Below are 20931 nucleotides of genomic sequence, written 5' to 3' on the forward strand. Positions count from 1 at the left end.
GGAGGGTTCCCATTTTCCTGTGGGGGCAGCACCGTGGGGCAGTCCTGGTGCCAGGGCCATCTGGCCTGGCTCCAGCTTCCTAAGACCTCCCCTGTGCATTCTGGGTAAGTCTCGTCACCTAGGGAAATGGGCGCACACTCTCATCTACCTGGTGCTGGAGGGGAGATGCGGGAGAATGAGGTAGGAGCTGATATCAATGTCCCACGGCCAGGTACGTGGGAGGCACCCGACAGGTTAGCTTCCCTCCCTTCGGAAAACTGCGTTGTCTTCTCTGGGTCCAGGCAAACATGATGGCTGTTTGTTAGCACTGAGGTTTGGAGTGTGACAAGAGGTTTGGTGGGTCCAGATCCCCTTCACATTGGGGCTCCTGGGAACATGGCAGAATCCTAACAGGAAAGCGTCAGCTTCTGGGGGAGGGGTGGTGGTAAAGAGGTGGGACAGACTTGTGGCTCTCAGCTGCTCTTGGCCATCTCCCAGTACGTTTCTTAACACCCCTGGGGTCTCTCTTTCCATGTCTGTAAAGAGTATGATCGGGTATGATCGGAACCACTCCTCATTGTTGCTGGAAGGTTAAAGGGGAGAGTCCAGCTCAAACTCTCCATTCGGTGCCCAGAAAAATGGCCATTTGGACCATTGTTCATGTAATCAGCAAGGACTCTGGGGGTTGGGGACACAGTGGCGACAAGATGGGTCCTGTCTTGTTCTGATGGGGTGTGGCAGAAAGAACAGAAACCAAGGCAAACACAAGGATATGAGACAGTGGTACATGCCAGAAAGCCCAGAGAATGGGGAAATGGCGGGGGGGGGGGGGGGGAGAACTCAGTCCAGCCTCTCTGCAAAGGGGAGCCTGAGCAGAGACCCTCGGGGTGGGGGCAGCCGGGCACACCAGCGGCTAGGGGACAGGAGTTCCAGCAAGTGCAAAGCTCCGCAGGGCAGGGGACTGGTAGACTAAAGTGTGGGGGTGAGGGACAGTGGTAGGGACTGTGCACCACCATGCCCCTTTACAGGTAGACATCGAGATCAACGGGGAGCCTGTGGACTTACACATGAAGCTGGGGGACAGTGGGGAGGCCTTCTTCGTTCAGGAGCTGGAGAGTGATGATGTAAGTACCTTGTGGCACCTGCCCCCTCTGGGCAGGATGTTGGGGCCTGTCACTGACCTGCCCCTGGGAACATCCAGCATCATCTAGGGCTGGCACTCCCAGCATGCTCTTGAAGCCTGAGTAGAATCAGGAGGGGGCCAGCAAGAGCGGATTTCCTTCCCAGGGAAAGTTGGGGAAGGTTTCTCCGAAGAGGGCACTGGAGCCAGCTCCCAGAGGGTGAAAAGGACACCTTCCCTGGGCAACCTGAAGAGGAGGAGAGTGCTACGGCATGTTTGAGGGGGGCGTCAGGAAAGCACGAGATGGATTGTTCTGGATCTCGTGCTGGCTTGGTGCAGTTAGAACGTGGAAGGATGACGGATGAGGAGAGAGGTGTATCAGAAAGGAGGCAGAGCCCAACACAAGCCAGCAGAGCTGTTTAGACAGTTTGAGCTGCACAGACTTTAATGAAGCCCCTGTTCCTATTCCTGACACCTTGCAGTGGACTCAGATGAGGGGTCGCCCCTGTCTGCAAAGAAGGCTCGCAGACCAGCCTGGGAGACACACATATAAACAACAGATGATGGAACTCTATGGTCATGGCAATGAAGGGCTGGAACTGGGGCTGGGTTAGTCAGGGCAGGCTTCCTGGAGGAGGTGATGTCTGGCTGACTCTTAAAGGAAAAGTAGGTATGGGCAGAAGAAATGAGTAGCCAAGGTCCAGGGTTCTACCTGGACAGTGTGGTTTGTGTGGCACCTGGCCTGCCATGAACTTCTAGGGGTACGTGCAGTCCCCAGGACCCGACTGCTGCATCTCTGAAAGGGAGCCAGGACGCCAGTGGCCCTTGCGAGCCTATGTTGGTGCTGCCTCCAGCCAGCCTCCATGACTGTTTTCCTGACCCCAGATGAGCTCACACCCAGGCCCTGGGGCTCCGGCAGGGCCCAGAATGATTGGGTGGCGAGGGTGGCCCCCCCCAGGCTATAACCCCTGGTCTGTTCCGCAGGAACACGTGCCTCCCCGTCTGTGCACATCACCCATCCCTGGCGGGGACCTGTCCGGGTTCCCCTCAGACTCCCAGCTGAGCACAGCCAGTGAGCCCGAGGCCCTCGCTGAGGGGGTGTCCTCCACGGGGCGGAAGAAGAGGCTTCGCAGGAGGAAACCCAGAAGGAAAGAGGACGCAGTCGCAGCCAGTTCTAGTTCGGAGGAGCTGGAGACTGGCGCTGAGAGTGAGCTGTCCCTGCTGGAAAAGCCAAGGCCAGAGCCCTCAGGGTGTGTGCGGACCAGGTGGGGGGCTAAGGGCATGGGAATACCACCCAGGATTCGAGCACTGTTTCCTCTGCTGATGCTCTGTGACCCTGGACAAGGGCCTTGACTTCTCTGGGCTTCACCTCCCCGAGCCTCTGACACCCAGGGGTACCTGGGCCTGTCCATGACCATTGATTTCCCTGTAGCCCCCTCAGCAGTGTCCAGTCAGAAGGGGAGTCCTCACCGCAAGCCAGAGACTTCTACCCCTACTCTGATGGCGAGTGGGGTCCCCAGGCCAGGTGAGAGTCCAGGTGGCCCGTAGGCAAGAGACCCAAGGCCAAGGTCTCTGAGTGGTTTCTATTTATATTTTCCTGATGAGTAATGACACAGAACACATTTAGTTTGTTTACCAGCCATTTCTACATCTCCTATGCCAAGTGTTTATTCAAGTCTTTGCCATTTTTTTTTTTTTTTACTAGCTTGTCTCATTATTGTTGGTTTGTAGCAGTTCTCCATGTATTTATACATTCTGGATCGAGCAAAAGCATAAATATGTGTTACAAATATATCCCCCCCCCAAGGCTGGGGTGGGCACCAGAGGGCGGGGGCAACAGGCTGGCTTGGGGGCCTCTAAGTTCTTGCTTCTCGTAGCCTCCCGCCGGGTGGGTGCACGTCCCCCAAGAGTGACTCGGAGCTGGAGCTGCGGACCCCTGAGCCCGTCCCCCCACGAGCTGAGTCCCACATACAGTGGGCCTGGGGGAGGCTGCCGAAGGTGAGTGTCTCCACATCATTCTCCCGTCTCTGCCTTTCAGGGGCTTGGGGGTCTCCTGCAGGTCAGAAGGACAGTGACTGAGACCTGGACCCCCAAGGCCTTGTGGGGAGCGGAAGGCAGGCTCTGCACTGGTCACATCCTCTCCCCTCCCCCATTTGTTTGACCGAAGGTGGCCAAAGCAGAGTGGCCTGAGTCCTTGAAGGTCGCTGATGGCAGGGCTGGGCCAGCCTCTCCTCTTCAGGAAGAGCCCAGCGCCCCCTCCGTGTCTGTGGCCGGTGCAGACCCTTCGGGAACCCTGATCCTGCAAGCAGGGGCTGGTGTCGACCTTCCTCCTACAGACGTGGACCCTCCTGCTCTGGTGGGCTCCCCTCTTCCCACTCCTGGGAGAAAGCAGACCAAGCCTCAGAGCCGCAGGGAGGCAAGCCTGCCCCCTCCCTCGAAATCCCGGAGCTGGGCCACCCTGGAGGGCCCAGTTGCCGCCAGGCAGCCCGAGGGGAGCTCTGGGGGCAAAGGTGAGTGATGGTTCGCCCTCTCCCAGGGCTCTTTCCCTGGCCTCGCATCACCCCCAGGGTGGACTCTGGTACTTCAAGCACGTTTTGAGCACCTACTGTGTGCCTGGCACTATGCTTGGCACCAGCCCTCACAGGCTCGTGGTGAGGGAGCTAGATGAAGCCTGCGTAAGCGGTGAAGACATGTCATGGGTGTCACAGGACAGAGTCGGTGGGCACGGAGCTATTTACATCACGCGGCCGGGGAAGGCCTCTCCGAGTGGGGGAGGCGTGAGCTGAGACGCGAACATTAAAGACCCAGCCAAGTGAGGATCAAGGGGAGAGAATTCGGGGCCGAGGGAAGAGCACGTGCCAAGGCCCTGAAGTGGGAGTGAGGTTGCTTGTCTAGGAAGGGAGGCAGCTGGTATGTCTTGAGCGAGGCAAGGTTGGGGGAGGAAGCCGACGAGATGAGCAGATGCTAGAGCATTGCTGGCGCAGGAGCTGGGGTTTATCCGAGGAGTGTGGGAAGGCTTAGGACTGAAATCAGTAGCTGTTGGCTATATATGGTCATGTAAAGTGTAGTTAAAATTAATGGAAATTAAATAACATATACCACTCCGTGTCTCCGTCACGCTGCATTTCCAGTGTGCAGATAGTGGTGCGTGGCTAGCGGTACTGGGCAGGCAGACGGGGACATGTCTACCGCCCCCCAAAGTTCTACCAGACAGTGCTGCTTTAGGGTGTTAAAAAACAAGGGGACACCTCGGGCTCATGCTGCGAAGCCCGTGTTGGGACTAGAGGTGTCCCCTCTGCCCTCAGGCCCGCTGAAGAGAAGCCAGCACCTGGGCCCCAGTGACATCTATCTGGACGACTTGCCCTCTCTGGATTCTGAGAATGCAGCCCTTTACTTCCCCCGCAGGTGTCTGGGAGCTGGGTGTCTGGGCGTCTTGGGGTGGGGGTCCGTGGGGCCAGGGGTTATCTACCACGGGCCTCAGAGGGGTGGGCCCCTCCTCTCAGAATCCCTGCAGTCACTTCACTGTTGACCCCTCTGCCCCTAGTGACTGTGGACTGGGGCCCAGGAGGTGGAGTGAACCCAACAGCCAGAAGCCCCTGGGCGACCCCAGCCCCGAACGGGAGCCAGAACCCACTCCGGACGTGGTGGCTATGATCGCGGTCTCCCTCTGTGGCGGGCTGGCTGACGGCCGGGACATCTCCCTGGGTATGTCCGACCCAGGCCTGAGCCCTTCCAAGGACTGGCACTGAGCCCAGGGACTGGGGGAGGGCGGGGAGGCCCCCAGAGTCTGGGGGACAGCTGAGGTGTGAGGCTAGGCTGGGCGCCCTTGCTCTCCTGTGCCCGTGGAGCCACCGCAGGAAGGGAGGAGGCCTGCTGGGTCCCGGACCCAGCCTGCAGGAGGCCTGAGTGCTGGAGTGTGGGGGAGCCAGGAGGGGCTGGGGAAGCGGGTCCCGTCGGATATGTCGGCCTCGCTCCTTACTCTCCGCCTCTGTGCCCAGAGAAGTTCAACCAGCACATCGTCTCCTATCAGGACCTCGTCCAAAACCCTGGCCTCCTTGAGCACCCAAACCTGGTGGTGAAAATCAATGAGAAGTGAGTACCAAGCCTGGGCCCCTGGTGGCCCCGGGGTCGCCCGGCCCTCCACTGCCCCGTGGCTGCTGCAGCCCCGACTCTCTGTTCTATCTCCGCAGGCATTATAACTGGGCTGTGGCCGCCCCTATGATCCTCTCCCTGCAAGCCTTCCAGAGGAACTTGCCCAAGGTAATGGTTAGAGCACCACCGGGCCTGCTGAGGAAAGTGGGCCCAGCCACGGGGCCCTGGGCCAAGAAGTGGAGAGTGGGCAGAGATGGGCCTGGGGCAACCGAGGGCCCCTGGAGCCTCACCCCATGCCGCGTGGACAAAGCCCCATCCTGGCCTGGCTGAATCCTATCGGGGTTGGTGTTGACTTCAAAGGAGCTCGGGGAGGATGATAACCTTCCACAGGAGGCTTTTAGATCTCAGAGATGAGGCCTGGGAGACAGAGGGCCCAGTCCTTATCTTACCCAAGGCCCTCTCCGGGCTGGACTGCGGGCACTGCTTGCTTGATTGGCCTGCATTCGTTGAGTACCTGCTGTGTGCAGGCTGGGCACAGTCATGTCCTCCTAGAAAGACGGTTAATCCTAAGACTCAGCCAGATGAATATGAAATTCAACCGTGAGTATCGGGCAGGAGGGGCTGGGTTGCTTTGAGAAGCTAAATGGGGGTTTTCTGAGTACATGGCCCCTGCAGAGAGCTGGAGGATGAGTAATCTGTAAGCAGATGAGGGCCAGGGAACGGCATATCCTCAGAAGTGGGAAGGAACCTAGTGTTTTCAGCCCTTCCCAGAACTTCTACCCTCACTGACCTGCATCTGCCCCTCCCACCCTGATCTGCACCCCCCAACCCCAATCTGGCCCATTGTTCTTCAGTTAGACTTGCCCAAGAACGTCACCAACCAGATTTTGACAGCTGGCACTCGGCTCTGTCCTCTGGCTGGCTAGGGGTCCGAGCTAGGACCAGAGCCTGTGGGAGGGAGGACAGTTACTCTCCTGCTTGGCTCTCCTCACCTCCCCCAGAAAGACCCAACCCCTGAGGCCCCTGGGAGACTCCCCCCAGGCTGCTTCCAGCTCAGTGGGGTACCGTGGTGGACCTACCTCCAGGTCATGTCCTCCTAACTTCGGTTCACCTTTCTGTCTGTAGGACGCTGATAGATCTCCTGGGTGGGCCCAGGCCTGGGCTCTCCGGGGCTCCCCCTGGGGCTACCTAGCCTGAATCTAGTCAGCATCTTCCCCAGGTCACGTTGGCCCCACCAGACAGCAGTGGTAACTGAGAGAGAGGGAGGCCGAGCCTGGGACAGAGTCGCTGACCTTGGGGGTTGAAGAGCATGCTGGCGATAGGCTGTTCTTCCTGTTGTCACCTGGTGGCATCACACAGTAACTAGATTCTGAGAAGCTCCCAAAGCATGGCCTTCAGTTACTCTAGGAGCCATGACCGGCCCAAGGATCTGGAGGCCAGGCCGAGGCGGGGCTAGAGCTGGGGGTCAGGCTGGGGTAGAGTGGGGATTGACGGGAATGGCCCTTGGTCTCCCGTGCTTAGCTCCATGAGTCGCTGCGTGGAGCCCCAGGATGGAGCTGGGTGTGCTTCCTCAGCCTCCAGACGTCGGACAGCGCCTCACTCTAGGGTCAGCCCCAGACTCTGGGTTTGTGGGGGCAACGAAAGGTAGGTTTTTGTGGTGCAGGGAAAAATGCCATGGCCTTTATCCGCCCATAGAGCACCGTGGACAAGCTGGAGAAGGAGAAGATGCCCCGGAAGGGTGGGCGGTGGTGGTTTTCCTGGCGACGCCGGGACTTCCCAGCCGAGGAGGTGAGTGACCGTGGTCAAAGGGTGTGGGCCGCACAGGCAGGAGGCGGGGCTCACTGGATGTCTGGTCCTCCCACAGCGCAGTGCCCAGACGGAGAAAACCACGGCCAGGGAGCAGCAGGGGTGAGTCGGATCTCTTGCCCGGAGCTCTGCGGCTGGAGCCGAGCCTCGCGGAGATGCCCGTGGGGGCAGGGGCAGCGCCGGCACCTCTCCCCAGCTGTGGTTCTTTGTCACTCCCCAATCACTTCTACACCCTTTCTTTGTCTTGAGGAATGTCCCCGTTTCACAGATGGGAAAACTGAGGCCTAGAGCTACACCAGAAGTCCCAGAACTGGGAACCGGGTACCCAGACTCCTGGCCCAGACAAGGGCCTACTGCCTTACAGAGGGGCGGGGCCTCCCCTCTTTGCCAGGGGCAGGCTGACCTTGCCTTCTTCATCTCTCAAGTGACCAGAACACCCAGGCTTGGGTGGGGGATAACCAAGGGCAGGTCAGCTGAAGCCAAAGCAGGTGGGATGGGTAATAAACCCTAAGACGCACCCTGGGGTTTTATAGGAAAACATCTCCGAGGCTATCCTGGCTGTGTGCTGAGGGCCAGGATCCCTGGGATCTCCCTGCTCCAGCTCTGCGGCCCCTTTCTGGGTGTATACCGCAGGCCCCCCGTCCCCCCTCTCTGAAAGTGGGGGCACCTTGGGGGTTTTCTGATCCTCTGGAGGGGCAGAGACCGGCACCAGGTTCCTTGTGGCTTGGGCTGAGGGGTGATGGTCTACCGGGTGTGTAGGGCCTTGGCTGGGGAGAGTGGCCTGAGAGCCGGGCTGCCCGCAGGGGGAAGACTGATGTCCTGAGTAGTGAGGATGAAGCCCCGGAGAGCCCTGTGATCCTGGAGGCCCCCTCTCTGCCGCCCTCGCCTCCCGCCTACACTCCCACCTACAAGAAGTCCCTCCGGCTCTCCTCCAATCAGATCGTGAGTGTGCGAGGCTGTGTTCGGGGCGGGGGCCCGGGGCTGAAATAATTCAGCTCCGAGGGACTTGAGTTTCCCAAAGCCCAGAATCTGTCCCCTTGGCAGTCTCCCTGGCAGCTTCTGCTTCAAAGCCTTGGGCCAAGTTCTTGCTTTACGCACGAGTCCATTTCTTTGTTGGATGTCTTATGGGGAAGGTTTTCTCTATGCCGTCTTAAAGGATCTACCTGCGGTGGGTTGCCGGCTCTGGGGAAGCTCTTGGAGACCACTTTGGAGGAATCAAAGGCTGATACAGCCCCTCGGATTTAGGCCATCCCTACCTACCAAAGACAAGTCCTGTCTTTGAGCTTAGTCCCTGGCCCCCAAGTGGGGCTCCATCAGGAGGTACAGCCTGGTACAGAGCAGCCACTGTCTCCTTGGTACCCCAGTGTGACACCCACCTTGGGGCCAGCCAGGGCCCAGTAGCCTTGGTCAGCGGCTGGGCTGAGAGCTGCCCTGATTCTTCTCTAAGGACCAAGGACAGGGCTAGGTGTCCCTTTGGAGGGATGTCACATGTGCCCTAGCCCCAGGCAGGAGGCTTCCTGTGAGGATCTCCAGAAGGTCCCTTCTGTGGAGTGGGGTGTCTCCGTGCCAGGAGCGGTGCCCAACTTAGGGCTGACCTGAGCAGCGTGGGTGGGAGTCACGGCCTGTGAGCTTCATCCCGACGGGGCAGGACGGGAGGTGAGGACTCATGTGTCTGGGCCTGAGCAGGCCGTGACCGGCACGCCACACCCCCTCACTCCCCGAGGCCGCCCTCTACCCGTCCGGATGTGTCTGCGTGTAGCTGTCTCTGGTGAATTCAGGCAGGTTCTCTGAGTCGGAAGAGGGTAACAAGAAGCCTGTGGGGATCAGAGACCACAGTTTGCGGGGGGTGAGGGGTGGACATGCCAGGCTGTGTCAGATCACAGCTCCCCCCCCCCCCAACCCTTTGCCCGGACCCAGCGGCGCCTGAACTTGCAAGAAGGTGCCAATGACGTGGTCTTCAGTGTGACCACCCAGTACCAGGGCACCTGCCGGTGCAGGGCCACCATCTATCTGTGGAAGTGGGACGACAAGGTGGTCATCTCGGACATCGACGGGACCATTACCAAGTGAGGCCTGGTTGGCCAGGGGAGAGAGGGAGGGCCTGGGACTGGCCTCCTCTATGCTGGGGGAAGGGGGACGTCAAGAAAGGCCCTCCACGAGGGCTACGTGGGGCTGCCTCCGAGCGACCCCTCTTCTGTGGCTCTAGGTCGGATGCTCTGGGCCACATTCTGCCCCAGCTGGGGAAAGACTGGACACACCAGGGCATCACCAGTCTCTACCACAAAATCCACCTGTGAGTGCCTGGGCTGGGGCAGGGCCCCAGGGAGGGAATGACAGGATGTCTGAGGCCACCACGGCCCTTGCCCCGGAAGCCAGGCTTGGGGACCCACAGGGAAAGGAACCCTGGGCATGTCCCGGGGTGGTCTTCCGTTCTCCCGTGAAACACTTGTCTCCAGTGTCTTCCCATGAAGACACTGCTGGTCTTCATGGTGGAGGGGAGGCCTACAGACCTGCTTAAACCTTTGTCCGTGCTGGTCTACCTTGGGATGCTGTCCCTACTCCTCCCTGACACAGAGGCCACCTCTCCTTGATGTTTCCCCTAAGTCCCCTCCCTGCAAAGGCCTCTGGGTTTGAAGGCCAGAGCCCTGGGGTTGGGCCGAGCTGGCCAAAGCCAAGGGAGATGGGGATGGAGAACCGCTGGTCTCTGACAGCTCCCGCCACCCCCACCCCCTGTCTGCAGAAACGGGTACAAGTTCCTGTACTGCTCGGCACGGGCCATCGGCATGGCTGACCTCACCAAGGCCTACCTGCGGTGGGTGAGCGAGCGGGGTTGCGGCCTCCCCAAGGGCCCCATCCTGCTGTCTCCCAGCAGCCTCTTCTCTGCCCTCCACAGGTTCGAGCCCAGGGGCCCTTGCGGGGGGGTAGTGACAGGCTCGTTGCCTGTTCAGGCCAGGCCAGCATCAGGCCTTGCTTGGGGGTCAGTTAAGTCCAACCCCATGTCACCTGACCCTGCCCTCCTCCGATGGCCGCCCCTCCTCGGTTTCTGTTCCTGCTCATGGCCCCGGCTGCCCCAGGGAGGTGATTGAGAAGAAACCAGAGGTGTTCAAAATTGCCTGCCTGAGTGACATCCGGCAGCTGTTCCTGCCCAACGAACAGCCCTTCTATGCTGCCTTTGGGAACAGGCCCAACGTGAGTGTGTCCCCTCCCCCCCGGGGCTAGGCCGCCTCCTCCCTGTCCCCCAGCCCATCAGCCTCTCCATGTCCCCCACAGGATGTCACTGCCTACCGGCAGGTGGGACTCCCTGAATCTCGCATCTTCACAGTCAACCCCCGGGGAGAGCTCATCCAGGAGCTCATGAAGAACCACAAATCCACGTGAGGCCTAACCCTGTCATGGGTCCCCCAACGCCCTCCCACATCCCCATGCCCCAGCCTCTCCTTGGGTCTTCATTCTACCCAGGGCTCCTGGTGCTGGGGGGCGGGGACGGGGGCGGAGGGGACACACAATCTCTGCCTGCTGTGATGGGGACAGGAGCCTGGCGGCTGCTCAGGCTCTCAGTGCTGACCCTGTTCTGCCCACAGGTATGAGCGGCTGGGCGAGGTGGTTGAGCTCCTCTTCCCACCTGTGGCCCGTGGCCCCAGCACAGACCTGGCCCATCCTGAATACAGCAGCTTCTGCTACTGGCGGGAGCCCCTGATGACTGTGGACCTCGATGCCCTGCCCTGAACCGGCCCCCGCGGCCCCCTCCTCCCTGGCCAGGCCCAGAGCTGACTGGGAGTCCCGGGGAGTGGGAAGTTGGAAGCTGGCTGCCACAGGGCCGGTCCCCTGAAGGGCGGGGGAGGGGCTGAGGGCTTGTTGGCAGACACAGAGGCCCTCTCTCCTTGATGTCCTATCTCCTGCCTTCCCCAGCTGATCTGTGGGAGGCAGGCCGGCTGCTCCAGGCTCTTAACTGCCCTGTGGCAATTAAATGATGGTGACCTGAGCCCTTGCGGGATTCTCCATGCCCTTGATGTCCCTGTCACTCCAGCACACTGCCTCGACCCCTGATGGGACAGGGAGAAGACAAAGGCCTGTGAGGCTCAAGACCCGTCTGCCAGGAAGGGGCTGGCGGCAGCGGTGGGGCGTGGCCGAGCAGTGTCCAGACGGCATGGACCGTACCCGCTGAAGCCAGACCCCTGCACAACCCCGGGCCCTTCCCACAGCTCTGGAGCCGGACCTCACTGCTCTCTCCCTTGTCCTCCAGGATCTCAGCACATCCCAGCCCTGGGAGCTCAGAACTCAAGGAACGGGGATTCCAGAGCAGTGGGAGGGCTGAAGGTGTGTGGCTCCCCCCAGGCCTCGCCCGTACCCAGCTGCTGTTCCTGCTCCTCTGAGCACCTCCCCAAGGACACGGCCCCAAACCCTGCCAGGGCGGGCAGGGGGTGGGGTGCGGTGACCTGCCCTCCCGCCCTAGACCTGGCCAGTCCATCCAGCGCCCACACAGCTGCTGAGCGAGCTCCTGCCTGAGGGGCTGTAGGAAGCCAGGCTGGCAGCCCACTGCAGCCTTCCAGCCTAGTGTCCTTGGGGAAGAAAATACCTTTAGACGGGCTAAAAGCTTTAATCCAGGCCTGCCCTCCACCAACAGCACCACAGTGGAGGGAAGAAACCAGAAGGCAGGGGTATAGAGACCTGGAACATAGCACTAGAAGTCCTGTGTGGCTGTGGGGAAACGGATGCCAGGAGCCTCAGCAGAGACGGGCATCAGGGTCTCTGGGAGCTCTGCAGGCCGCATGAACACTGTTTTCAGGTTATCTCTTGATGGTGTTGGGCCTGAGTTTCTCATCACTTAGTGAACACCCAGGTGGGACTGGGGTTCTGCTCGGATGCTGTAGACTGAGGCCTGGAGCCCTTTTTCTCCCATGGCTTTCTGTTCAGAGTCTGGCCTCGTTTTAGACCATGACATCTACTCTCTGGAGATAGGCCCTAACCTGGGGTGGGGGGAGGGTGGGCAGGATTCCCCCCCACATGGAAAGGAGAGGAGGCTGTGAGGACCAGAGGCCCTGAAGCATCTCTGGGAAAGAGAAGGAAAAGGATAAATTGATGTGGGTCTCGAAAGAGATGGTCTGGGGCCGGTCCTTTACTCAGGGAATGAACAGCTGCCTAAGAAAGCCCTCACCCGAGAGGAGAGTCAAAAGGAATAAAAAGAACTCTCAGCTGAGTCTTTGTGTTTCTGCTCTGTCCAGAAGGACCAGAGGATGGGGAGAGCTGGAAACCTCTGGTCCTTGGTTCAGAAACTGTAGCCACAAAGCTGCCAGGTATGAGGACAGTGCCAGTGGGTGCCACCTTCCTGCAGAAAATGAGCCCAGACGGCTAGGGAGAGAAGTCAAGGAGGCAAGAGAACCAGAAGCCTCCACAGCGTGGGGGCGGTTGCCAGGACCAGGGGAGATGCGGACAGGTGGCTGGGCCTGTGGGTGTTTGTCCAGGTGCTGCCCCTGGTGTTTTTGCAGAAGAGCAACGTGCACATTGGATTGTGAGGTCACTCAGGTCCGCCCTGGCCTTCAGGCGTGATGTCCTTGCCTTGACCACGATCCTGAGTTGTCCATTTGGTACGGCACTGAGTGTTGATTTTTGTGGCTGGGACAGTCCTACGGAGCTGGACCACAGCTATTCCTTCCATGGCCTCTGAAGTGGTAGCCACGCTGGCCCAGGGAGGCTGGGAGTCACTGCTGTTCGAGGCTGGGCTCGAGAGGTATCCCCAGGGTTGCTGGGATCCAGGGTTGGGTTCGGTCTGGCCTGCCTAGTCAGCTGGCTGGGGCCGTGCCTGCTCGGCCAGCTGGGCCCTGCAGTCCAGGAGGTCATCCTGGAGGCGGGCAATGTCCTGCGTGTGCTGAGCCATCGTGCGATTCAGCTGGTCCACGTAGCCCCACAGGCCCTCCCTGGGCCGGGGTGACTCGGTGGGCAAGTGGTCCAGGCCTGCTGCCAGTCGGCCCAGCCTCCCACACGCACCCTCCACGTCAGCCACCCTCCGGTCGAAGTGGCCCAGCACTTGCTGCAGTTCCTGGGCTGTGTCCTGGCAGCGGCTCAGCCCGCCGGCCACATCGGCCACGCCGGCCTTGAGTTGCTCCAGCTCCCCGCTCAGGCTCAGGACCTGCCTGTGGCCAGCCTGAAGCCGAGAGCCTTGGCTGCTGACCTGTTCCTGGATGGCGTGGACCTCAGCCTCCACCTTGCGCTCGCGCTCGTCCAGGGAGGAGTTGGCGGCCAGGAAGGCCTCTGAGTACTGGCTGACGGAGTCGCTGAGCCCCGTGAGGGACTTGCTCACGGAGTTCAGGTTGACCTTGAGCAGGGTGATCTCGCCTTGAAGGGAATGGCCGGTCGCTTCTGCCAGCTGCTCCTGGACCTCGGCCACGGTGCCGTTGAGCTGCCGGAGCAGGGCGGCGTGGCTGGCCACCTGGCGGAGGAGGGCCTCGCTCCGGCTCTGCCAGGCCTTCACCTCTGCCTCAAGCTTGTCCAGAACGGCTGAGGTGGTGCCAGGGGTGCACGAGGTCTCCAGGGAGACAAGCCGTTGTTCCAACACGGCCAGCTCTGTCTGTACCAGGGGCCGGGCCGACCTGCCTGGGGGGGCACTCTTGGGGCTCAGCTCCCCCACCAGGGTCACCAGGCGTTCCTCTAGGTTCTGCACACGCTCTTCCAGCGACGTTCTGAAGCCGTCCGCCTCCCAGCCCCCCTCCTCTGTCCCCAGGCAGCAGCGTCGCACTCCGCCCTCCGTCCCATTGAGGGTCTCCAGGCCCTCCAGCAGCCCATCCACATGGCCATCAAGCATGGCAGCCGAGAGCCGCTCGAGCTCGTCCCTGGTGAGGGGGCCGTGGCCCCTCTGGGCCTCAGTGACCGCCTGCAGGTTCCTCTCGAGGTTGTCCACGCGGGCGCTGATCAAGGCCAGCCGGCCGCAGCAGCTGCCCCCGCCCGCCGCGCTCAGGCCCTGCAGTCTGGTCCCGAGCTGCGACAGCTCCCGGCGCAGGGCCAGCTCGCGGCCATCCAGGCTCTGGTGCAGCCGCAGGCTGGCCGCCTGGCCCTCCTCACACCGCTGCCGCACCTCCTGCACCCGCAGGTCGCAGGTGCTCTGGACACCCTGGAGCTTCTGCTCGAAGCCGTCCAGGAGGCTCCCCCAGAGCCGGTGCAGCCGTCGGTCCACGTACTTGTCCAGCAGCGCCAGCGACGTGAGCGGAGATGGTCGGGCATCCCGCAGCCGCTGCAGGTGAGCCTCGTGGCCGAGGGCCAGCCCGTGCACCTCGTCCAGCAGCTGCACTTTGGTCCGCAGCGTGTTGCTCACCTCCGTCACCTTGCTCAGGATCTCATCCAGGGGGGGCGGAAGTGGCCCTCCGGCTCTGTCTCTGGGCTTCATGAGGCCCTCGGAGATGACCCCAAAGCCCACGGGGGCAGCAGGAAGCCTTGGACTACCAGTCATCCTGTTGGGGTCCTTGTGGCCATCCAGCAGGCCACTGAGGGTACCGTATGCTTGGGTCAGGCGCTGGACGTCACCCTCCAGGCGCTCCAGCCGCTCACCAAACAGCCCGGGGCCTTTCCTTCCTGGGAAAGAGAAGGAGAGAACCCCAGGGCCATCACTGGCCTGCCTCCCTCCGGCTGTCCTGTTGCCAGGCCACCGGAGAGAGCGTCTGTTCTAAGCTGACCTTCCCACTGAGCATACAGCTCTCTTAGTTTTGGAAGGGAGGGGATGCTCTGTGAGTTCTGTGAGCTCTGCCTCAAGCCCAGTGCGAGAGGCACCCTCCCCAGCCCTGCCAGAGCTCAGCCTGCCTGGGTCACCCCCCCGCTCCCCACCAGCCCCAAGAAACCTATTCACCTGGCAGGGCCTCTGTGGGCCGACTCACCATAGGGGCTGGGGGCTGCTGGGCCAGAAGAAGGCAGCCGGGGCCCTGGGCCCAGCTGCCCTGAGGGAATCTGGGGCTCAGGCTCTGGCTGGGCTGGGGTGGCCCCGTGATCGGTCAGGTGCTCGGGGCAGCCTTCTCCCGTGAGGCCAGGGCAGCAGCGCCAGGCGAGGTCTGTCACGGTCTTGTAGCCGACCTTGTATCTGGGTCTGAGCACTGTGCGGTACCTGAGCCAGGGAGGGGGGATGGGGGCAGGATCTTGTACTTGCGGGCTGAGGCTCCGGGCTCCCAGGAGAAGTTCTGGATTCCCCGCCCCCCTCCACACTGCTGCCAGAGTTTTTCCTTTTTCTGCGCATGAGGGGACAGGGTGGTGGGATGGAGATGGGCTTTGCAGAGAGAGTCAGAGAAGGGTTGAGGAGCAGATGCAGGTGAAGCCCCACCCCATCCTGTTTGCCTAGGGAGCACACTAGCAGGGATCTAGCCCCAGTGTCCCCAAGGCCCATTTGGACCCCGTTTAGCTCACGTTGCCATCAGAAATCTCACTCTGGCTTTGGCTTTTACCTAGAAGAATCCTGAAACAACCTCGGCTCCTTCCCTATGGGTGTGCAAGGGGGTGCCGCCTGGGAGCTGGGGCGCGCAGCCCTTCTCAGGGTGCCGGGGCCACTCTTGGCTCCCATCAGTTCCCTTCATTCTCTCTACCCTTTCCTAGTCTACTCTGGGAACTCAGCTCTGGCCACCCAGGCGGGTACAGGGCGCCCCTGATTCTGAGCACAGAAGGGAGGTCCAGGGGTGTGGGTCAGGGCTGGCCAGGGTCACTCCCACCCCCAACCCCCAGCCACGTACCTGTTCACCCACTGACACACTGGAGCAAATGGGATTGTTTTCAGACATGCACTGGGCATCACACCTGTGCACCATCCCACATGCCCTCACACAGCCCCAGCAACTTGCCTTCTGGCCCCTCACCCTTGGCCTGCCTTCTCCAGCGTCCCCTCAGCCCTCCCTGGGTCTTCCCAGGGCCCCTTTGGTACCACGGTTGTCAGTGTGACCCTCTGCCCTCTCTGATCACCTCCAACCCGCATTGCTTCTATTGCTATTTCCTTGCCTTGACCTGTGTGTCTTCTGGGAACCCTCCTGTGCCCCACACTGTGGGCCCTGACCTGAACCTGCCATGTGTCCTCCCCAGCCCTCTCCGGCCGGCCTGCATGGGAGTCCAAGGAGCTACACCCTCTTGTGGCTCTGGCTGCCACTCTGGGAGGAAGGCCGGCCTGGGGCTCTTGCCCAGCAGCCCTGAGTGGGCCAGATAGGGGTGCACTCACGTGACTGTCCCGGGGCACTTGGGCCCCCATCCACACTGTCGGTACTCGGCCTTCACGTAGCTGTCTGCTCCCTCCTGTAGGACACAGGTCACGTTCCTGTGCAGCACGTAGGCGCAGAGGGCCCTGCAAGCGGGAACAGTGGGCATCCTTGGACTATCTGGCCTTGGCTGGGCCTGTTGAGGATCCTATACCTGCCTTCCTCATCTGGGGCCTCCCCAGGGGACCAGATCCCCATCTCTCTTCTCTCCCTTCTCCCTGTTCCTAGGAGACCACACTCATCCTTACTCCCCTGACTCCTTGGGAAATGGTGCCATCTTGTCGGTACCCAGCCCACCCACACACACCACCTCTCCATCTTTTGTTCCTGGTTCTTGCTCTCTGATCATTTCTCCTACTGCCTTTTCCAGGACCCCTGCCCTGATGCACCAGGCCAGCTGAATGTCATCTATGGGCTTAGCACTCTCCTGCGGTCCAATTCAGCCAGCACTCCAGCTAGAGCCCCTCACTCACCTAACTGGGACCAGTTCCCAAGCCACTGGCTACTAAAGACAAGAAACTGAGGGCCCCAGAGAGGCAAGAGCCACCTTCACAAGCTACAAGGGCTGGGGCGGTAGTGGCCTGGCAAAAGCCAGCGGCCAATGGGCTGTTATTGGGCTCTGGGGCCACAGGTGGGCCCAGGACCCAGGAGCCACTACCAGTTCTGTGGCCCCAACATGCTGGAGTTCCCAAAGGGGTGGCTGGAGGGCGGGCTGCAGGGCGCTGGGCTCCCATCTCCTACCTGGAGGGACAGAGGAGAGAAGGGGGGGCCCGCGCGGGGGAATGCATGGGGGAGTCCCGCGTGTGCCTCGCGCGGGCGGCCCTCCCTTCTCTCCCTCCACCTGGTGCGCTGCGCGGGGAGTTTGCACACAGCGCAGCTGGAAAATGTTACTTCGCTGGAAAGGTTTCCGCGGGCACTGCCAGGTCCCAGCCGCCGCGCCAGGCCCCCTCGGCTTATTTTTCTTCGCCGGTCCCGCAGCCTCCCGGAGCGTGGGGCGCTCGCCCCGGCCGGGGCTCGGCCTCGGGTGCCCGGCGCCCCCGTCTCCCGCGCTCGCGGTCCGCGCAGGTGGGAACGCCGCCCGGGCCCCATCCCGCCCGCTTCCCGCCCGGACGCGGCCCGCGCTTACTTGTGCGGCCCCGGGCGCAGCCGCGGGCGCCATCCCGTCGTGTAGAGGCTGTAGCGGGGGGCACCCGGCGGCGCGGGCCGCGCGACCAGCGGGGTGCCCTTGGCCTGCGCCCCCGAGAGCAGCGCCGCGACGGCGCACAGCCACACCGGCAGGCGGCGGCCCATCGCGGCCCGCGGCTCTCCACCTGGCCCCGCGCGGGGCCCCCGCCCGGCGTCCCCCCGCCCCGCCACTCGCCCTCCCGCCCGGGTCCCGCCGCCGCTCGCGGCCCCCGGAGCTCGCTGGCCCGGCCGCCTGGCGCTTCGCAGCGGCTGCGTCCCGCCGAGTGGCCGGTGCTGCTCGCGGCTGGGGCCGCGGAGGGGAGGCGGGAGGCGGGCTCTGCGCGGATTAGCATAAACTTGGGGCCGCGTCGCTCGCCTCCGCCGGCCCCCTCTCGGGCGCCAGCCCCCCGCCCCAGCCCCGAGCCGACGCCCGAGGGGCCGCCTGCAAGCCAGAGGTGAAGAAGGGAGCAGCCCCGGGGTGGCAGGAGCGCAGGCTGTCGCGCCCTGGGAGGCCCCGAAACACACCCATCCACCACGGTCGCCCGCGTGGTCGCCCGCGTGCGCAGCGGAGAAGCGCGGCCAGAACCCCCTGGGCTCCAGGGGAGCGCCCCCCCCACCCCCACCCTGCACCGTGCGCCCCGCGCCCGGCGCGGCTCTTCAAAGCCCTGACGTGCGGAGAGACCTAGGCCCAGGCTCTGCAGCTGAGATGACCCTGTTTGGGGGCGCCCCAGCAACACCTCCGCAGCCACCGCCTTGGAACAGGCCCCAGAAGGTCCCCGTTGGTTAGCTGTGCCTCCTCAGCCTGGAGGTGCCCACGACAACTGATAACTAACTCTGGGGCGACCCCTCCCCGTGGCATCTTCAACTAACGCTCTGCTGCCCAGTCAGGGGCCAGGCTGTCCCTCTGGTTCCCTGCTGGGGTCCGTGTTTTCCCTGTCTCTCTTAGGTGTGGGCTGCCGGGAGCCCCAGAACCCCATCGCCTCTCCAGCCAAGCAGCAGCTGCTCTGCTTCTCTCCGGGCAATCAAAGCTCTTAGCCAGCTGGACCACAGCACTGGCTCCTTAGCCCCCCGGGGCAAAGCCAGTCTTTAGTTCTCTCTCACAAGGAGCTGCTGCTAAGGCAGGCTTCAGCCATATTTCCCTTGTGAGACTAACTCTTGGAGCCCAAGAGTTGGCCTTCACCCTCATTTTCATTCAACATCATCTCATGGTGTTGACTTTCTAACTTGCAAAGAGCTTCTTGAATCCTGATTCTGTCATCCCACAGGGGCGCGTTTCTTCCTGGCTTTGTCCCATCGATCTGCCCAAGTGACAGCAGCCTTCTGTCTTTACCTAAGTTGCTGACTGATGTGTGGAAGTCACAGAACTCCCAGGCATACCTGGAGAGACCCTTTCCTCCAACCTGAAATGTGAATCCACACCCTCCGGGTAAAGCGACCATATGAGGGTGTAAATGCGGACAGCTCTGAGACTCACATCTGTGCCCCCTGCCCATTCTTAGCCCCAGTGGCTCGTGGGTCCCTGGTGGGGGAAGCAGACACCTGACCAAAGTGGGCCGACTGTTCCCTGTCCTCGGCTTTGGAACACATGCGGAGGGGGTCCAGCTCCCAGGCGGGGAATTTCCTGGCTTATTTGTTTCCTAGGGCTGCTGTAACAAACGATCACAAACGTGGTGGCTTGAAACAACAGAAATTTACTCTCCCGTGATCCTGGAGTCTAGAAGTCTGAAATCAAGGGGTCAGCAGGGGCACACTCCCTTCAGGCGCTCAGGAGGAATACTTTGCCTCTTCCAGTTTCTGCTGGCCGCAGGTGCTCCTTGGCTAGGAGCTGCTCACTGCATTGTCTGCTCTGTCTTTAGGTGGCCCTCTGACTTGTGTGTCTACAGACCCTTTGTCTCTGTGTCTGTGTCCTCTCCTCTTATAAGGACACCGATCATTGAACTTAGAGCCCAATCTAAGCCTGTCTGACCTCATCTTAACTCATTACATCTGCAAAGACCCTTTCTCCAAGTAAGGTCATGTTCTAAGGTTCAAGGTGGATGTGAATTTGGGGGGGAATACTATTTAGTCCGCAACAGGGTCTCTGAAAGCTGGTGAAGGGACGGACCCTGTTGTGCTGTAGCATAGCTATGCAGGACTTAGAGAAAGGTTAAGTAAGAGAGTTTGGCAGAGGAGAGTAGGGTCTGTCCAGAGGGTATGGTGCTCTGGGAGAGGTGTGGGAGGAGCCAATTGGTAATGGGCTTCCCCTGTCTGCTTCTGGTGACCCACCTCACTTTAGCTAGCTCAAATGGGTTTCTGATGCCAATCAATGATGTCTAAGACAACTTTGGTCCTTTGCCACAATTCCACTGAATGTGCTTTTATATTCTCCAGCCTCTAATAGAGATGTCCTTCTGCTGGGGGCAGGATACACAGTATCCATAACATGCTCTTGACCTTGTAACCACTGGATTTTCCCTGCACTCACAGTGAGAGACATCTGGGTGGGACATAACAGAGCCAGACTCCTCACTCCGGGGCTGGGTTCTGATTGCCTGGCAGCACCTCCCAGGAAGTTCTAGAAGAACCCGCCCCTGCCTCCCCCTCCCCCATACTACAGAAGCTGTGATCCTTTTCCAAGGGGCCCCAGCCCTGCCTCTCACTCCCTACCCAGCCCAGATGTGGGACCCAAAACTCAGACAGAGGAAGCTGGACCCTGTCTGAACTTGGAAAAGTCCACATAACAGGGGGCTAAAAGGACAGTTGGACCCCACTTCCCCCTTCCCAGGTGGCTGGCCTCAAACAACCTCTTCAACTGGAACAGTTTCGGGAGCCAGCCCTGGGGCCACGTCCTGGGGGAGGCGAGTTGAGCGGAGGACATCGGCAGAGGAGATACTCAGGGTCTTGGCGGGATGCAGTCCTGCCAGAGGCTGGGGTCTCCCCCGCATCTGCCAGACAGGAGACCTAGGGAAGGCAGAGACGGGGAGGGAGGCATTCATGTTCCTGCCCCCGCACTGCCTCCCCTCCACCCCCGCCTCCCCCTCTCCCCCCGACTCAGCCTGGAGACTCAACACCTGGATGGAGCCAGGCCGAGGGGCCACACATAGGATCCCAGTTTCTGTTCACAAGGACCCACACATCCATTTGCCGACACATTCTGTCCGTCTGTCTCTTTCTCACACACCCAACTTCCATACACACACGCAGGAACATACTTTCCCAGCCCTTGGTAACAGATAAGCCACCTCTCTCTCCAGGGGTGATGGAGGAGGCCATCAGGAAGGCAAGAGAACCTTGGACAGGGATAGTGGAGCCTCGCACTTGGGGACCATCAGCCCAGTGGGCGAACATGAGGGGGAGCCTCCGCCAGATACTGCAGTCCTTCCTGCCTCCGTGGGCTGTCTAGGGCAGAGGGGAACAACTGGTGTCTGGGGATCGAGAAGAGGAGAAACTGGGTCCCTGGCAGCTGCAGAGATGCCGGCTCTGCATCTGGGTGGCTCTGCATCTGGGTGGCTCAGGCGGTTGGGCATCTGCCTTCAGCTCAGTTGTGATTTCCAGTTCCTGGGTTTGAGCCCCGTG

General features: G+C 61.3%; 2 protein-coding genes across 5 annotated transcripts in view; one reads left to right on the forward strand and one right to left on the reverse strand.

The window, feature by feature from the left end:
* The window catches only part of LPIN3 (lipin 3), a 41368-nt gene extending 30389 nt beyond the window's left edge, over positions 1–10979 (forward strand). For 3 of the 4 annotated variants that reach the window (XM_059407008.1, XM_059407007.1, XM_059407006.1), the window contains 18 exons: positions 1008–1103; positions 2084–2364; positions 2532–2624; positions 2977–3097; positions 3267–3609; positions 4405–4504; positions 4644–4804; positions 5098–5191; positions 5290–5359; positions 6887–6979; positions 7056–7099; positions 7801–7939; positions 8915–9063; positions 9204–9290; positions 9738–9890; positions 10072–10186; positions 10268–10371; positions 10579–10979. In XM_059407008.1, coding sequence (XP_059262991.1) covers positions 1008–1103; positions 2084–2364; positions 2532–2624; positions 2977–3097; positions 3267–3609; positions 4405–4504; positions 4644–4804; positions 5098–5191; positions 5290–5359; positions 6887–6979; positions 7056–7099; positions 7801–7939; positions 8915–9063; positions 9204–9290; positions 9738–9890; positions 10072–10186; positions 10268–10371; positions 10579–10723 — 2388 coding nt within the window. In that variant the 3' untranslated portion in view covers positions 10724–10979. The remainder of the gene's footprint in view (positions 1–1007; positions 1104–2083; positions 2365–2531; positions 2625–2976; positions 3098–3266; positions 3610–4404; positions 4505–4643; positions 4805–5097; positions 5192–5289; positions 5360–6886; positions 6980–7055; positions 7100–7800; positions 7940–8914; positions 9064–9203; positions 9291–9737; positions 9891–10071; positions 10187–10267; positions 10372–10578) is intronic. The other variant, XM_059407009.1, reaches the window with a different exon arrangement.
* Positions 10980–11068: 89 nt separating this feature from the next.
* On the reverse strand, positions 11069–17516 carry EMILIN3 (elastin microfibril interfacer 3). The gene is made up of 4 exons (XM_059407010.1): positions 17339–17516; positions 16176–16298; positions 14860–15083; positions 11069–14560 (listed from the first exon to the last, which is right to left on the reverse strand). The coding sequence occupies exons 1-4, from the start codon at positions 17500–17502 to the stop codon at positions 12774–12776; spliced, it is 2298 nt and encodes a 765-aa protein (XP_059262993.1). The 5' UTR covers positions 17503–17516; the 3' UTR covers positions 11069–12773.
* Between the last annotated feature and the right edge of the window lie 3415 nt (positions 17517–20931).

This window comes from Mustela nigripes, chromosome 7 (genome assembly GCF_022355385.1).
Source record: "Mustela nigripes isolate SB6536 chromosome 7, MUSNIG.SB6536, whole genome shotgun sequence".
Lineage (NCBI taxonomy): Eukaryota > Metazoa > Chordata > Mammalia > Carnivora > Mustelidae > Mustela > Mustela nigripes.

Bases quoted from the DNA above. Each gene is read 5' to 3' on its own strand.
- EMILIN3 (XM_059407010.1), bottom strand. From the start codon at position 17,502: ATGGGCCGCCGCCTGCCGGTGTGGCTGTGCGCCGTCGCGGCGCTGCTC. The intron at 16,299-17,338 runs GTAAGCGCGGGC...TCCCGCTTGCAG, and splicing joins CTGCGCCCGGGGCCGCACAA to GGCCCTCTGCGCCTACGTGC. The intron at 15,084-16,175 runs GTGAGTGCACCC...TCCCTGGCTCAG, and splicing joins AAGTGCCCCGGGACAGTCAC to GTACCGCACAGTGCTCAGAC.